General features: G+C 38.0%; 1 protein-coding gene across 1 annotated transcript in view; it reads left to right on the forward strand.

The window, feature by feature from the left end:
• The first annotated feature begins 4,077 nt into the window (after positions 1-4,077).
• The window catches only part of LOC116726596 (heparan sulfate glucosamine 3-O-sulfotransferase 3A1-like), a 34,151-nt gene continuing 19,193 nt past the window's right edge, over positions 4,078-19,035 (forward strand). The window contains exon 1 of the mRNA XM_032573371.1: positions 4,078-4,860. Within this exon, the coding sequence (XP_032429262.1) occupies positions 4,364-4,860 (497 nt within the window). The 5' untranslated portion in view covers positions 4,078-4,363. The remainder of the gene's footprint in view (positions 4,861-19,035) is intronic.

Here is a 19,035-nt window from a genome sequence, read left to right on the forward strand (position 1 = left end):
CACCAATGTCTGTGTGTGTAATTACACACTAAATGCTGTTGTTGTTGTTTTATTATTTTTTTTAAGGAAATGTGTGCCACTGCGCAAACATTGCACCAGGCACGCCTCGGCTTTAGAGTCCCAGCTCAGACGCCACTAATGACAACTGTGGTATTACAATAATCAATGTTTTTAATCAGAGATTTTAAATCTTTCATATCTTACGACTGGATATGCATTATGTTCAGATTAGATGCTGACGTTATTTAAAAAGTAGCCAGAGATTTTTTTAAATAATGTACTAGAATTAAATACATTACATTTTTTTATACATATATTTTTACCTTAAAATCAATCAATTAAAAATATACTTCTTGTTAGAATATTTAGATTTGGCTCAATACAATTAATAGCTTAAAGGATTTGTGCTATTTGTGCTATTCAACTATTTCAATTATGATCGAGTTTTGTTTCTGCAATAAAATTATACTACGTCTAAATTGAACTGTAAAATTTCTTTTGTGATCCCAGTGCTGTATGTGGCTCTTCGTAGCTTATAACAACTATGACCAAAAGTGTAAAAAAAAAATAAAAAAGTAATGTTTTTAATTATAAAAGCAGAGGGAAACTGAATTTTCTTATGTTTTGTAGGACATTAAATTTCCACAATGCAATGAGACTACAAGGTTCTGCTCTTTTGTGTTATTAATCTGCTAACCACCTGCTTTGTTTTAAAATAGGTTACCCTTTGAAATATGAGAAAACCCTAAATTGGTCTCCTTCTACTAACAAATTGAATGTTTTGCCATAATTGTGAAAGTTTTCTTTTTCTTTTGTAAAACCAAGAAAAACACCTCAACCCACCTTTAGAATTAAAATATTATTTTAATAATAAACATCAATGCCATAATGTTTTGATCAACATTGATAGAAAAAAGTCAGAAAGCCAGTTCCAGATCGGCAGTAAAAGTGAGCTACTTCCAAGCTGAGCGGCAGAGTTAGTACTGGGGTCTGCGACCTGTGGCTCCAGATCTGCATGTGGCCCCTCCAATGTGGCCCCTCACAAACCTTGACCAAATAAATTAGGAAAAAATGAGCCACTAGATACAAAGGCAATATGAATGAGTAAAAATTTTCAGTGCTTTAGCTTTGATTTGATTACAAATCAGTTGAATTTCAATTCAACAAATGTCACCACAAGGAACATTAGAAGATGGATTATATCTATAGGAAGAAATATATACTCTAAATAAATAGATTTTACTCAAGGCTGAATTTTTTTGTTCCTTGTTTTAGAACTTTAATGTTTTTGGTTTTCCAAAGCTTAAAAATATAAATAACTTATTGTAGTTTTGTTATTTTACAATTAAATGAAAAAAAGTGAAAGTAAATAGTTATAAAGCTTGAAATTGTAACTTTTTACTATTAGGTATAGTGTTAGACACTTATTGATTAGTTGAGGCTCTTTGGGTTGCATAGTTACTGATTCTAGCGTTGGTAAAATATTAATACAACAATGTCTCTCCCAAAACATTTGCTCAAAGTAAAAGTGAGATGAAACAAAACACATGGAAGATGTAATAGGATGGTTATGTTTACTACTCTAATATAAATATAATTTTTCAGTAAAGTAATTTAACTTGCCTGAGTAGTTTTCGAGCAATGATTATTTTCACTGGTGTTCTTTTTATGACATAGTTCGAAAGTGTACTTCTGATTTAGATCCGACTCGTTCATACAGTAAACTGCAGACTTCCTCTCAAGGACATTAAAGCTGCAGATGCCAGAATAAATATGTACCTTTCTTGTGGAAATGCACTTTGCATTCTCTGCTCTTCTACCATTAATCATGTCTGAATAAGTTTATTGAGTGACCCCTGGGTCCAGTGCTGTCGGAGACCGCTACACTGCACATCAGGACCGACCCTATAAAGATTCATTTTTAAACTTAAAATGGAAAGGCACTGCTAAAGCAATCCCACAAAACTTTAGCTTTGAATTGATCATAAATAGAAATCATTCTTGGTATTTCATGATATGAAGACATTTGACCTTCTGTGAGGGAATGTTAAGTGTCATCATGGTTCGTTTGAGGGGGCTGAACACTTCTCCAGGGTCGAGGACATGCAGAAAAGACACGGGGTGTGATTTGTTAAATGCGGGACACCCTCTTGTATTGTCCCAACAACATGGGGGACATCTGGCACTGGCAATGCGGCCCACTGTTGAGGTCTCCATCCGCTTTCTCGAGCAGTGAGCTGTGCAGCATTGAAGCACTGCCTGCACATTCTCATGCTAATACTCGGAAGGCAGGAGCAGATGTGAACCATTTGGTTCTGTTCTTGTCCACTTGTTAAGGAATTATGTGCTCCGTTATCATTATTTCTCTTTTTTTGTTCTTCTGTGTGTCATAAAAAGCGATTCTTGACCCAGGTCATCTTCTTTGGTGGCCTTACTCAAGCTGAAAACAGCAGTGATAATGTTGAGAGTTTTTACATTAAGGTGTGATGCTAGAGTAACAATCTGTGGTTAAAAAGTGCAAAATAAACACTTAATTTCATGAGTGAGACTTACTATTAAGGTGCAGCTATGAGTATGCTGTAATATGTGTTAATACCCCAAAGTTTTCAATTTTCACCCCATCAAACTGTGTCAATGAGGAAGGTTTTGTAATGTGTTGCCAATTAGAAGCCTCTAATAATATCAATAGCCAGAACAACATTTCAGGAGTTATTTTTAGGTACGTCACTATTGCAGTAAATACTGTTTGTCATTTAAAGTTTTAAAAATTACATATGTTTTCAGTGCAAATATACTAAAAATCAGCAGATTTGATACGCTAGTCAATGCTGTTAAAGCCCGTGCAAAATGTTATGTGCATGATTTTAAAATATTGTATCTCCTACTTTCCATCCATTTTCTAACACCCTTGTCCCTGGTGGGGTCGGGAGAGGTGCTGGTGCCTATCTCCAGCTAACGTTCCGGGCGAGAGGCGGGGTACACCTTGGACAGGTCACCAGTCTGTCGCAGTAACTCCTATTTTTTATACCTAAATCTGTATGTAAAGGGAACTATAAATAAAAAGAAATTTAAGCATAAAAAAAAAATTAACGAAAAAATAAAATTATACTGCACCTCATTTAAGCTTGTCCATACCTCTCTTAAATTCATACATAAAAAATATTATGCACATTAGACCATGGCTGAGTGCGGGAAGCAGATTTATAGGTGTGACCATTTCTCCTCTCAGCCCGCATTGGAGGCCTGGCAGAGTTCACAGCTGCTTATGATTCTGTTTGTGGACTTAAAGAAGTCTCAAAATATCCTTGAAATCAACGGCACGAGAGGAAAAACAGTCTAAAAATAGTGGACATTCAAACAACTGTCAAGATCTAGCCGTGCAAGCATGCAAGTTCATTCTGAAAACAGACTGCAAGATGCTAAAGAAAGACTCCAAAACTCCCAAAGTGGTCATCAGGGGATCTGCAGTATGAAGATGCACACCTGTACCATCAGAGAGACTTTTACAAGTTTATCTATCATTGGAGAAAAAGAAATCCTTTGCTTTTTGAAAAAAAATCACAACAGCCAAACTAAGGTTTGTTACAGACAACAAATAGAAAGGGGAGAACATTATTTCAGTAATCCTTGCCTTTGCATTTGTTGTCTCTCGCAAACTTTAGTTTGGCTGTAATGCTCTGGACTCTGCAACACAACCATGGTTTATTTATTTTTTAAACAGATCTCTTCTATTTCCTTGATCCACAATAGTGTATTCTTTAATGTGAAACTTGTAGGTTTCGGTAGTAGCAACTTTTACTTTTTGTCTACATTTGGAGCTTGAATTCAATACCCGCAGGATTTCCTTAATATTAAAACGTAAAAATAAATGTATTTTAATCATTCAAGAGTATTTTAGCTTTCTTCTTCAAGTCTATATTCATAATTTTAACTTTATGTACCAGTTTCACAAATTAGTGAGCTTATCATGATCTCCACCCACCTGGAAGCTTATTGGTTGTTTGGTTCGCTCTTCTCCCTCCCATTGGTCAGGTGCCGTGTCAGTGATCGAACTTGACGTGTGAGACAAGTTTACAACTCTATACACGTGCAGCTGGTGAATCGGGAGCATCCTACATCAGGAGAGAGGCGCAGACCATAACCCGAGTGTTTAATTAATGCACCTCCACTTTCGCGGGGTTATCTTTGTTTCATTTAAGGTAGTTCTGCCTTACATGTCAAGTTTAAGTCCCATGTGTTGTTTTTGGAGGGTTTATGCTCCACATCGTAGTGTGGATGAAGATTATTTTCGCACTTTTCTTCATGGAAAGTGGATTCAGTGATGTTCGCTTAGCATGGCTGTGGCTCCTTCACCGGAGCCGGTATGGCTTTTAGCCTCATCCGCAAACTGGACGCCCCGTCCCGAGGCATCCTGTCCAGGAAAGCGGTGGTCATGCTGTGTTCCCTCCTCGCCCCTCTCATCCTCCTGCACCTCCTCACCGACCGCTGCGCCTCGCCTTCACCGGTCAGAGGCTCTCCGCGGAACAAGCGGCTCGTGAGCGAACGGCGCGCCGCTGGCCACGGGGTCGCCGAAGGGGCTACAACGGCTGTGCGAGCGGGGCCGACGGTTTGGCAGCTTCCAGAGGAGTTCCCTGCTTTCCCGCCGCCGCAGGACCTGGTCGTTTCTCCCAGGTTCGCAGGTAAAATCAGCCCGCTCGGGGAGGGGAGCAAGAAGCTGCCCCAGGCTCTCATCATCGGGGTGAAGAAAGGAGGGACCCGAGCTCTGCTGGAGTTTCTACGGGTACATCCGGACATCAGGGCAGTGGGAGCGGAGCCGCACTTCTTCGACCGTAACTATGACTACGGACTGGAGTGGTACAGGTAAATATGTACAAATAATATAGTTTATACTGAAGAAAGAAAATGCACTTACATAAGTTGTCTAATTTGTGTAAATGTTCCTCAAGCTTAAATGGAGCAGAATATTAAATCTCTAAAATGAATTCCAACCTATTCCAGGATTTATTAAAATGTCCGAATCTGATTTATAGATAAAATTAAAGGTCTAAAATGGCCAGTGGGTAATGTTTTGGGAGAGGGGGGTTGTATTTAATTAGCTTATATCTTGCAAGCAAAACGTTGCAATTAAAGCATGAGCGCATATTCTTTTGGAAAAACCTTCAACTTCATTATTTTTTCATGTCTCAACAAATCAAATTGTCCAGATTTGCAAACAAGAGTAAATTAAATCAAGTTTTTACAAGTGTAACATCAAATTGTGATATGAAAACAGCTAAGTTAAAAGTTGCGATTGCCCTGAATAAAATGTGCATAAATGACACTCGCATGCCTTCAATGTGCTCCCTCACTATAGAGCTTTATGACCTTATTAACCGTCCGGATACAGTTATCAATGGATATAGTTTTGAATACTGTTAAATACCTAATTAAATTTTAATGTTTTTCATTTTCAAAACTGTTTCACAAATTAAGCACATTGTTTAACCTTAAAAAAAACTATTTATTTTTAATGGTTTATGTACAAAGTTTCAATAGATCAATATAAGAATAACCCCACTGTGTTGTTGTGGGTTATCCTAATATTTCAGTAAAGATCTAAAAAGTAATGGTAACGAACTGAATTAATATAGCACCTTTCCAGTCATACTGACCACTGATAGAGCTCTACACTACAGCTAGATGCACGCTTTCGCATTGACAAACACACACAACAATATGGAGGTTGGAAGGCAAGTTGGGATCAAAGCCCATCAACATGTGACAGGAGAAACTGAATCAAACTTACAACTTTGCGTTTTTAAGACATTTAGTCTTAAAGCTACAATTGCCAAAAAATAAAATAAAATAAACTCTGCAGTAGAATGGTAATGGTTTCCAGCAGGATTGTAGTTGTATTTCATCAGGCTCTTTCATATTCAAATAAGGATGGATTTTTTTCTTATTTATTTGAGAGTGGCTAATATTTCATCCCTCCGAATTTTTGCACCACCCCCTTTCTGCTGTATTGATTTCTTTATGGTTTTGAGATACTAACCTAACATTAGCCTGCTTCTTCTCTTCTTTGATATGACTCTTTGATCATTTGTCCCTTAACTTGTTTTGTTTGCAGCTCCAGTCAGTCATTAGAACATGAAAATAATGGTTTTGCTGCTTCTCCAAATAAGCACTTTGCTTTCAACATCGTAAATATTAATAAGTTCCATTGTCCAACTATGTTACATTATGTTCAATTCTCTTCCCTTAACGTAAGTTATGGACTGTGTCTGTTTTGGCTTGCCATTCAGTCAGAATCTTTGGGAATCTTTGAAAGGAACTGGATTATGCTGTTCTGAGTCATTAAATTGCCACAGTGATAGATAGTGTTTTTCTTGTGTTTTATTTGGCCTCCCATACATCACTGATAAAGACATGTCACAGTCCAGAAATCTTTATTTTGAATCTCAACTCTCAGAAGTAGCCTAATTGCTGCTGAAATCAGCACAGCCTGTTGATTTATTGAAGCTGCGTTGGCTCTGGTTTTATTAGATGTTATCAAGCGGCTCATTTTGTTTCACATTTCAGGCTTGACCACCTTTAGCTTCTTTAGTCAAACCCCATGGAAACAAACTTCAAGCCAGTTTTAGAAACAACCAAGGGAGGAAAAACAAGTAGTTAAAATATTTTTGATAATTTGTGGTTCACATTTTCTCTGCTGAGTCAGAGTTTGTGTCAAACGTTTCTCAAAACATTTGTAACCTAATTTCTTTTTAAACCTGTCATGGCAAGACACACACATGATTTAATTATTTGTTCTGTCGTTCTAAATTTTCTACAAATATTTTTTCCACAATTACACCATTATACATATCCTGCAGGTAGCTCACAAGCTAAATTGTTACAAAGTCAGATATGTTCCTAAATGCTAACAATATTTACACAAAACTTCAAAATGATACACTTGTCTAATCTACAGCATTTAGTCACTAGGATTTTAATTTTTACACTAGAGCAAAAATATTGTACTTATGAGTGTTAAAACCTTTTTGCCATTTTTCATAGAAGAGTACGGTACTAGTAAAACAAAATGATAAAAGCTGGCCAATTAGTCAGATTATGAGCTGCTTAAATGTTGCTCTTAGTTTGCTACCAATATTAGAAACAATGTCAACTGGATGGTTGGTGTTGCTTGATTCTGTGAAAGTCTGCATTTCTTAGCAGCCAGAAACATGGAAATACTAGTGATCTTTCTTTTTCAGCCTGCTGAACAACAGTGGGCAGCAACGTGCGGGGGTGGGGACGATGCTGTTTTACCATGTCACCGTGGCAACTCAGTAAAATAACTTTAAAGTGATATGTTGGAAAATGTTTACGATTCTGAAATTGGAACATTTTAAGCCGGTCTAGGTTCCCCTAAACGCTTCAGGAAGGTTGGAGTGAAAGTGTTTTTTTGTTAACCAGAAAGGTTAAAAACTTGTTCATGGCTTTTGCAGTTTGTTTTTGCTTTTAGAGGACCAGATTCCACGTAAATACACATTTACTCTCCCTTAATGTCTCCTTTTCCTCATGGAGGAGTTTCTGTAGCTCATGTCGAATTTGTGATTGATTTCATCTGTCACTGCTGAAACTCTGTGAGTGAGTGTTGGTGTGTTCACATTTCTGCAGGCCTGTGGGGAATAATGGCTCTTCCTCTCAGTGGCTCTCTGTCTAATGGGGCATTGCCGACATTGCGGCTCTGTTATTAAGAAGGATTAGGGCCATAATGAAAGGTTACCTGAGTGTCTCAGGAGGTATAATTCACCCTTTTGATTGAGTTAACACTACGCACAGCACCGCCTAAAAGCCCAGAGACCAAACTTTTACTCTCGTTCACCAACAACTCCCTTCAGAGCCCCCTCTCACTCCCTCCCCTTCGCTCCCCCTAAACATTTTGGCTTTCTCCCATCTCCCACTCACACACCGCCCTCTTTGTGCCTCGCTGAGAGTGAACATTCTCTTTTTGCCATCACTCTTTCACACTCTTCTGTTTACCTATTCATCCATTGTGGGGTTTTATATCCATGAGGGTCCCATCTATCCCGAAGAGTTGCCAAGATTCTCTGGAATTTGGATCGCGGCTCCGAGGACAGACCTCCGTGCCGGTCCACCTTAATGCTGCCCATTAAAACAACAAAAAGATCCTTGAATTAGAAAGAGGAATAAATAACTGTTAGAAGAACACAGTCCACTCAGCTGGAGTTCATCTTGTCGGCTATTCTCTACAACGCCTGAGAGTCCTCCTGTTGATGGCTCTTGTGTTTCTTTTTTTTCCACTAAGATTATGATTGAACTTTGTTCATTCTGAGTTGTTGGTTTGAGGGCATACAAAGGTATTTTCTTGTGCTTCACTGGTGCTTGTCGAAACCAAGAAATCGGTCTGATTGCAATGGTTAAACCAACAAACTCCTTGACAAAGTTGCTGCTGCCGCCGTGCTGCTGGGCTACAGTTATTTTAAGAAACTCTTAAAATTCGTCTTCTGTGGTATGGTATGTTTATGAAACATCTTCTATGTGATTGTTAAAAAGCTGAGCGTAAGGATGCAATTACGAGATTAATTTAAGGCTTTATACACTTTGTACCCAGGGAACCAGGAAATGTAGAGGGGTCAATATATTTTTGAATCCAAAATAATTTTTTGAGAAGGTGTTTCCTTGAAGTTTACTTTTTTAAATCAAACTTCAGATGTTTCATATTGTTTTGAGTGATTTTTTTACACACTAAACAAACCAAGTATCCAGTCAGTTGGTGTTACATTTCACCGCACATTACTCTGTCTAACCACACACACAACCTGTTCTTGTTCCGGCTTTTGTTGTGGAAATGGACACGCCAAGCGAACAAGCAGGTCAAGCACAAGCACTGTGAAGTAAGGCGGAGGTCCGTGCAACAGAGTAGTAACTATTATGTTTTTGGCCGACTTGGGTTACTGAACACCCAGGCTTTCACCTGTCCTTCAGACGGCTAAAGACCGGTTGGATTAGGCCTCACCTGATCCCTGAGTGGGCTAATTACGCTCCATAAAAACATGTATGACCACACAAAGAACAAACTCAACTATATGCGGATGTGCTTAAAAAGGTGACTAAAGTAAACAGGTGCTTTAGAGGAAATCTGTTTTCCTATGGTTTATAGGAGTTGAATTTTTTATGTGATTTTTTTTATATTTGTAAAACCAGAAAAAAGCCCCAAAAATCTATACGTTTGTGTGGAAAATCCTAAAAATCACATTATCTTAAGCTGTACCGTTCCTTTAACAGTGCAGGTACTTAAGACGGAGTCCTGTAATGGTAAAAAAAACACACACAAAAAAAAACAGTTCTTGATTATAAATGCAATGACCCAGTGTTGACTTGTGATTGCAACTGCCTTCTTACGCAGATCTTTTTCCCTCTGTCGCTCCGTGATTAGTGCCGCCAGACAGTTTTAGATGTGGATAAACTCAGAGCAAATTAAGGATTTTATTTCTGATTTTCAAGTATAACTAAAGATCCAAATGTAATTCTTTAAGTAAGTAAAATTACTGGAAATCCATAAGAGTTTTCAAAAAGCCATTACAGTTTTTTTTTTCCCCTCTAATTGTTACCGATTCAGCAGGTTGGTTTGGCCAAATGTTTTTTTTTATTTATTTTTTTATAAAAAGACCGTTTAGAGTTGGTAGAAAACTCATAAAAAGCAGCATTAATTCAATGTTCATCTGTTGGCTCTTTTATCTGGGCGGCTGAGTTTAAACGTCCTCATCTGCTGTTGATTCGTATTTCTTTTGTCGTTATGTGAAGTTCTGCAAATTGTTGGAAAGAATGACACAACTCCAACTGGGAGAGGTTATACATTAAGACCTTGTGTTCGTCGTACAACAGGAATGTTGTGTTCATGTTATACAAAGCTTTCTGTAATTTAATCAGCCCCTTGGAAATTTTACAATACTTAAATCACAGCAGTAAAAAAAAAAGAATCCCTATTTGCATGTGAGCATTGCTTGTCTAGTGACTGCTTTGGTGCGAAACACACAGCAGCTGCAATTGAAGACTCAGTCCAGCAGAAATCCTTTTTTAGGAACAATTTCTGTGAAAATATAATCTTAATCTAATTAGCTTTGTGATACTTTTTATTTCCATTGCTGTTTTTCAGAAGGTTGAAAATGAACATATTAACTCTGTGATCATATTAACTCATGTTTATGTGTAGGTTTTTAGGGGTGTTCTTAGTTTTCACAAATCCTTTAATTTTGGCTTCACTTTTATATAAAAATATTCATCTGGAGGTGGATTTTTTTGTAAGATAGTTTCAATACATCATTTAATATCTACAATGCACAGATATAAGAACTAGGGACATGATCTTAGAATTCTTTAATTTGTGGTTTGATTTAAAGCTACTGCCTTTCTCAATTTTCTATTATGTTATGGACGTTAAAAAAATAAGAATATATCAATAAATGAATAATTTATTCGCAAAGCATTTCCACAGCAAGCTTTTAAAAGTGATCTATGAAATAAGATAAGAGAAAATGTCATAAAACTCAAAACCACAGGAGATAAAAACATAAAAGCAAGCAAATATGCCTGAACTCATGCAAGTCTGAAAAGACAAGAATAGGCAGGAAATACATTTAAGATGAAGAAGTATTTTTAAACCTAAGCAAATGCCTGGATAAATAGACATGTCTTTAACAGATCTTTTTCATAATCTTCTGTTTTAGTCAGAAGATTCTATCATTCACAGCTTTATATATAAGCAATAATATTTTTAAAAGAAACTTAAAGTGGGAATTAATTAATTAGCCTTAAGAAGGTGGGAACCTTGATTGGACATTTTATGGGAAACGGCATAATTTTTTGAAAGTGACAATGAAAGTAATATTTAAAGAGAAGACAAATATGAATTAGGATCTCAAATTTAAATTTGAAAATCTCTATTAGGGCAAAACAACATAATTGTGCAAAGATGGGTCTGTAATTGTGCCTGTCCGATTATGTTAAGTAGGTTGTAAAATGTTTACAGTTGTAAACCAGTTGTAAAATATACTGTCTGACTTGTTACCTGAACTGCCTTACATTTATTCTCATCTGGTGGACCTACTCAAGTTTGGGAAATAGTCTAATGCCTCTGCGGGTGAATCCGCCAACTGGTCACAGAAAAATTTTCTTGGTTCTCAGCTGAAATGGGTAGGACTGGTCTAGGAAACATTACTTCAAACAGGCTGATTTTCTCACTCCAGTTCTGAACAGCATTTAGTTGTTCTTTATAACTCAGGAGCTAACAAACACTCCTAAAAAAATAATTTAAAAAAACTCTGCCACTGGATATTTTTAAAACCTTTCTCTTTGTTGTCCATGGCAGTTCAAACAGCAGCTTATGGACAATTTTTCAGTAGCATAGACTACACATTTTTGTGAAAATTTAAGGGTTGTCATCAAAGTTAACTTAATCCGCTCCGAATATTATGACTAAATATTCCTTACCAAGTTTTATATTTAACTTTTTAAGTCTTATCTTTGCGCACTCCTTTATTGTGTTTTCTGTGAGTTTATGAAATTTTCATGAGAAACACTCTTGCATTATTCAGTTGTTCTGTCGTAGTTCTAAAATTTAAATGTTGTTAATCTGTGACAAAACTACATGACATATAATTTGGAGCAGCAACCAAGAAAACTGAATAATTGCAGTGTTTTTTGGAAATCAAATTAATTGACATCTTATCTCTAATTTGATCCTTTATCACAAGAGACTGCATTTCACAAAGTTTTGTGAACTCACTGGGGTTCTAAACATGGACTGTAACAAGTCAATTGAGTGACTGCTGTCAGTCACTGTAATAAAGTCAGGTTTAAGATGTGTAAAAGACAAGGATGTATGGCAACCTGGAGATAAAAGCAACAGGCTTTCAGAGGAAGGCATGTATTTAGAAACAGTTACTATTCCATGTGAAAAATTGAGACCCATCCATCCAGCCTGGACCCTGCAGTAATATCTACCATAAATTCACGTTGACCGTTATAAAAATTTGGCTACTGAGATATTTTTGGATATTTGAGTCAGTAAATGTATTGAATTTTTAGTTGTAAAATGTTTAGGAATCCTGTTTATGTAGTATTTTGTTGAGGGGAAGACTCCAGAAACATTTGAAATAGTAGGAAAAAAATATTTTTAGCAGACTAACGTTTGGACGTTTGACCCTAGTCAAGGTCAGTTTTAATTATGACATCTAGGAAAGTTTTTAAACATCATGAATTTGACTCACTGAAATACCCTGTGCCCTAAAGATGTGTCAGTTTACTTGATATTGATTACGCAATTTACCAATCCGTTTGAACATATTCCTAGTTACTGAGAGCTTCCCTTTGAAGTTGAAATAAAATTTTTCCTGAATTTAATTTAGCAAATTTCTCAGGTAAAAACATAGAATTTAAGTAATGTAATATGCTTATTTGATCTATAAATAATAAAAAAAAGTTTTCTACATATTGCACATATTCTACATATTATATATATTATATTTTACAATAATTGCCTCAGATTTTCTGGAGCATCTGTTAAAAGCAGCAGGGTTTTCCGGGGCAGGTGGAGCGGAAGGTCCAGACGGAGGTGGAGGAGGTCGTGACAGGGGTTGCAGAGGGCACACACTCAGTGGACGGGAGGTAATGTGATCACCAAAAGACCTCCGGAGCATGAGCTCAGAGCTGCCTTTGGATTGTGAAAGTGATTATCGGGGGTATAATTGTACAGCCTGGACGCTCACCTCTTGCTGAAGGCATGCAGACCACAACCACGGCGCCCCATCCCTCTCACCCCCTTTTCCCCCAACTCCTTGACCTCCTCCGCCCCCCCGCCGACTTCTCTGCAGCTGACCCTTGTAGGCCCCATGTTGAGGAGGTAGATGGAAGCAAGGGAAATATCAAAAGTAGTGCCTGTCAGCAGCTGCCCTGTGGCATCCCGAGAATCTGCCCTCCAATGGGTGGGTGAGGACAGGCAGCAGGTGCAGACCCCACCTGGATCTCCACTGCTCACACCTGATGCATTCACCTGACACACCTAAAATAAGACTATTTGTTGTCTCCCTGAACTGGGAGGCCGGTGTCCTGCTTTGGTGCAGATATTTCAGGTGTCAGGGATCAGCACCTCCTGGGGCTTTGATGAACATGTGAAGAAAGGAAGGGTGATTGATCAGAGTCAGGAGGGTCGTCCAGAGGGCTTCAGCCGACCACAGCAGCCTCGGAGCTCGCAGTGCCAACAGATGGTACGCCGACACTGGGATCAGGTTGCATTGTTTCTAGGATTCAGTTGTTTATTCACTTTTGGGTTTATGTGTACACAAGTCGGCAACCTATATGACCTGGTTGTGTCTCAGCTTAGCAGCTGTTGGCCTTTTTATGAGCTTTCAGTCGCGACTTTATGAGGCATTTATTCTGGGATTCATATTTCCGAATGAGAACTTGAGGTCAGTTTTTTTTTTTTATTGCACTTAGCATTACAGAGCTGTGTATTTTTGTACAGTCAAGCTGTGATGGAGACTATTGTTTTATTGTATTGTGTTGTGTCTGAAGTTAAGATATGTGACCTTTTGAAAAGCAATTGTTTCACGTCTGAAGCTCAGAAAGCTATTTTCAGGCAGCATACTGTACCTGAAGCCATCACTGTATGGCAACTCTCTGAATGTCATTGATGTTTGTTTTTTTTTTCTCAAATCCATCTAAACCTGCCAAGTAATGTTTTCTAACAGTATAGCAATGTTGGCCTTAGGCTCTCTAGGGAATAGCTTAAAAAAGAAATCAAGATTTTTATGTACTATATATAAAGTTAAAGGTCGATGGTGGTTAAGTATTATCCTTCCTCAAACAACCTCTAGAATTCATGCATAGTAAGACTTTCAGAGGATTTGCCAGAGAGCATCAGGATTTCAAAACGGTGAGGCCAAACCACGTTATTTGGGCACGGAGGGGCTCGGTAAATGATGTATGGATGGAGCATGTATGTTTTACGACTCTCTGTGGTGTGGATTGGCGGGGTAAGCCTATGCCTTAGCGTGATGGATCTCTCTTTCCCATCTCTCAGGCTGCAGCTTTATCACAGGAAAGGGAGCTCTCCACATTTTCCACTAAAAAGGAGAACAGTGAGCCACAGAAAGAGAGAAGACCAATCGCTGTGGAAATCTTGGGAGCCAATGAAATGAAGGAAACCCTTTTCTCCTCTGTCCACCATTTTATATTCCTACTCAGGGATCTTTGTCGATATTTAGTGCTGTGATAAATGAAGATAATTTAAAAACTGCTTTTTTATTCATGCTTGTTATCTTATTCTGTTATTAAAATTAGTCTGATCACCAAAGCGATTCAGTTTGACGGGGAAAAAAACCCCAAAACCTTAGAAAAACATACTTTTGGCAAGTTCACACTTTAGTATGGAATTAGTTTATTTACTCATAATCTAATCAATGCCTCAATATAACAAAAATCAATCAACAATTATTGACTTTTGCTTTGAGTGATCAATATTACAAATAAGAGCTAATAAATGTATGTATATTCCTCATAAATAAAATTTTCTTAGTCATCATTAAAATAAACACTTTATTTATTGAAAATATAAATGAGAACTGCTAATCTGAGAAAGTCACACACACATACACACACTGTTGTTTTTGCCAGAAGGTCACTCCCACTGGAAAGTGGTTAGCTTTGGCCCTAGTCTGGTGAAATATTAAAGCTTTCTTAATTTCTTATTTAGCAAAGTAAGAGAAACGTTGACATTTATTATCAGGCATTTAAACCACACTCCTCCACTCGACGCCTTTGGAAGCCATAAAAACATTCATATTTTTGACATTTTAGGGCGCCAGTTGCATGGAATAACATGTTATTTTGGCCAGACCCCAAAAGTGTAGTAAGGACTTTTTAAAGTGACCTGGAGAAAAGCAGTTGGAAAAAGGTCAAAGGTCAAATCACAAATGTCTGTGTGTATCACAGGTAAAGCATTTTGTGTAATTGCTACTCAGAGAAGTTCCTCATGCCAGCTCTTGATGTGTGTTCACTGAGCAGGAAAGTCTTTTCAAGTGTTTTCCATGAGCTTATTGGCTTACATGGATTTGTTTTCCTCTCGTGTCTGTGCTTAAAGGCATGGACGCTGTAACATTCACAGTGTGAATGCTACAGCGTTGCAGCTGCCGGTGTGGTGATAGGATGGCAGCGAACGGCGCTTTCAGTCTTCTCCATCGGGGATTCCGGCCATGCCAGTTGCTTTGGCAGAGTCTACCCAGCAGACATGGGTAGAGGCTATGGCAGACGACACCTCAGGCACAACCCTGGTTTGACTGCCCAACCTCTGTCTACGTGCAGCACACTGCAGCAGAGCTCAAGGCGTGTATGTGTGGCTCTCTGAGTCCATTTGAGGGGGATTGGCACTTTTTTGGCACTGCCACCAAAGAGACCAACATCCTTTCTTTCAGATGTTATTTTCAAGCTTTCAGCACCTCCAGATCCAGCGTATTCTGCATATTCCAGCTACACTATGAACAAAGACTCTCACAGTAGTGATGAGTGAAATAAAACATGCTGAAGATTAGGGTTTGGCATCAGTAAAGACCACCACTGGAAATCCTGTACAATTTTTTAAATATCTAATAATGGAGGTGGTGAATGGAGAAAGAATGACAGAGTGCCACTTAATCTGCTGCGAGAGCTTTTCTATTCAAACAGGAGCACCGTGGATCTGTTGCATGTGCGGTTTGAAAAAGCTACCTGATTCTTCAAATAGAAATCCAGCTGTTCAAACAAAGTCTTTTGTTTTTCACGTGAGTGGTTGCATTTTATAAAGCATCCATTCACTGTATAAAATAAGATGTCCCTCAGCAAATGATCAAATAAAATTTATCACAAGCACAGGTTTAGTCTTCTTTGTTTTCCAGACCTCAGGTCAAAGTTTTTCGAATCCCAACTTCAGTCTTTCAGATCTTTTACAGTTTATTAATAATAATAATAATAATAATAATAATAATAATAATAATAATAAAAACAAGCATGCAGACTCTACTAACTACCACCGGATGTCAGGCGGCTTGATTAAGGGGAAGAATCTGTTAGAAATTGAGTTTGCCAACCTGGACTTGCTCGTTGATAGATGGAGTGCAACTGCGCAACCTCTGCCTTTTTTACATAAAGATGGAAAAGGGTGATAAAGGGGCCGTGTAACAGCAGAGCCTGTGATTGATGGGCCCACAGGGGAGTGCAGAGAACCCACACAGTAATTCAATTAATCTTAACCTGAACACTAGTAATTGCTACTGTAACTAGGTCTGACTGTATATTAGGCAGGAAGGAGATTGCTGTCAGACGAGCATGTCCAACTAATAGCAGAAGGAAGACACATGCATGGAATTCTGCTGTTTTTATGCCATTATTCTCTAGCCTAAAATTACGTTTTGCATGCAAATGAGACATTTGAGGCACTTTTTTTTTCTTTAGTTGCAAGCCAGGAATTGGAAAATGAGGATAAAAAAATCTGTACGAAATACGCTGCTGTTAATTTTTTAATAAAATTCTAGAATTGTCTCTGACAAAAATGTTCCTGTTAACAATATAATCCTTCATTTTCTGAAATATCTTTTATCTCAGAATCACATAAGGAGACCATTGCCATACTCATAAACAGTGTCTTGTGAAAGTGTTTACATACCTCGAACGTTTTCATAACACTATAAACTTCATTGTGCTACACTAGGCTTGTATGTAATAGACCCACACAAAGTGGTGCATAATTACAAAGCAGGAAAAGGATACATAGTTTTCATATTTGTTTATCATAAACTCCTGAAAAGCGTTCTGCATTCAGTCCTTCTTTATTTTGACACCCCTAAATAACATCTAGTGTAGCCAATTGCCTTCAGTAGTCACCTAAATTGTAGAGATCTACATCAGCTATTTTGTGAAAGTCACAGAAATTTGTCTAAAAAACACAATTAAACAATATTTAAAGCTTTAAAAATCTCACAGAGTGATATTTAGTCCAGCAGAAAATGGAAAGAGAATGGCACAACTGGAAATCTGAGTCTTTTTTGTTTGTTTTGTTGGACGGGTCTGAGCATTAGTTCTGACAAAAACAAACTTAGTCTTTGATTGGCTTCCGCGATCAAATTAGCCTTCTGTTTCTGCTTTTCTCATGTCCAAAGATCCCATTAAACTCTACAACAGATCCTTTCGGATTGTCAGAAATCCTTCGAGCAAACGTCAACGTATTGATTGTTTCCTGGAGGATCCCTACAGGAGTTTGGAGGCATTTACCAGGAGACAGAGACGATACTTTCATTTTATGCACCCCCTGGAAATTAGATACCTTGAACATGTCATATACTGTAAATCAACTTTACTGTAAAATCTATGTTTTCTTTCTCTCCAGTATCTTTTTTTTTCTTTTTACTAGACACACCTCTGCTCTCCTTTCATGTCTTAAAATTCTTTCCTCTAGGTAGATTTTACAGCCGTAGTGTCTGGTATGAGATCTAAAGCGAGGAATTTGTAATAGCATGCTTTGCTAGTTTTTACATAAATGCAGTAATTTTTTTTATCTGTGCAGTCGGCTGGTTCTGGATCAGCCACAGTCAGAGGGAACTGCTGCTGTGACAGCATAGAACCTTGTGGGACTTGACATGAGACCGAGACAATTTAAGCATCAAATTTGCGGTGGGGTCGGGGGTTATTATGTAATTATGTTGTCAGGCTGATTGTTTACTTTGACATCTTCGTCCCACATAGGCACGTCCTCGCCTGCAATCGAGGCATCAATAAGGAGGAGGAAGCCGCTTATTTAGCCACCAGCATAGACAGATGCACCAGATAAAGCATTTAAACTCCTTCCAATAAGATGATACGCGTGCAGCTTCTGCACCTCCTTAAACAGACCTTGCATTATTTATTAATTTAGCCAATTAGCAGGACTGAATTATTCACCCAGCTGCCTTGATCACATCCATTAACACCACTGTCATCTCATGTGAGATTCCTGCTACCTGGTGGAGACATTTGGCTTACTCCCAGCATTCTGTGCTGCACTGTGCTACAACCTGTTTTCCCCCTCAGGACAGTCTGGGAAACCTCTGGCTATAATGGCCACGTCTCAGAGGGAAGTGACCAATGATTATTTGCTTCCGATGTACTCAGAGGATGATAGCTGTCATCCGGGCCAAAGCATCCTGTTTAGTTCACCTATCTTGTTTTACGCATACATACATTTAAAAGGGAGTAAAATACAATGTATTTCCAGGAGATAAACCAGTTGTTTTGTTTCAAGATTTTATTTACAATCTGTGCTTTACTCAACTTGGCTCTACATTCAACAGCTGACACCTCACATCGGTTGGTAAGATTCTCATCTACAAACAACAGCATGGCAGAGAACATATGCATTACATGGGGTGGTGTAAAACTTTCACTGTGTGATAACCTTGGGTTAAAATTACTTGGTTTCACTCTATTATTATACAAACAATTTCAAGCAAAAATGTAACAATTATTTCATTACTTTTATTATACTACAGTAATATTTTATTACAGTGATTGTTGCAGTGATGATTATAGATATTTATTTTGGTTATTATCCTATACTGTAGCCATCTAAATTTATCATTTCAACTTTATTTTTTTAAGATAATCGGGGTTTACAAATCATCATGTATTTGTTCAGCTTCTTCCACTCATCAGGTCGTTCGCGCAGAGTCAAATGTTTCTCGGTGTCACAGTAAACTGGTCAGTAGGAAACGGTGTTCACGTTGAACTTTTTTGTAGATAACACAGCAGTGATAAGGTTGAGAGTCGGCGCAACCAGTGGTGGCTGCCCTGGTGGCATCCATTCAGATTGTGAAAAATTAAGGAATTTATCACATCCTAGGAAATGCAGGAAATCCTGTCTATTATGAAATCTCAACCGTCAGTTGATAGTGTGTGCACGGAGTCCACGCATCTCACAGAATAAACACAATACTCCTGAGTATGATGGAGTCTTGGCATGCTGTTTCTCTGCCCAAACCAAGT

The sequence above is a fragment of the Xiphophorus hellerii genome, chromosome 10 (assembly GCF_003331165.1).
Source record: "Xiphophorus hellerii strain 12219 chromosome 10, Xiphophorus_hellerii-4.1, whole genome shotgun sequence".
Classification (NCBI taxonomy): Eukaryota; Metazoa; Chordata; class Actinopteri; order Cyprinodontiformes; family Poeciliidae; genus Xiphophorus; species Xiphophorus hellerii.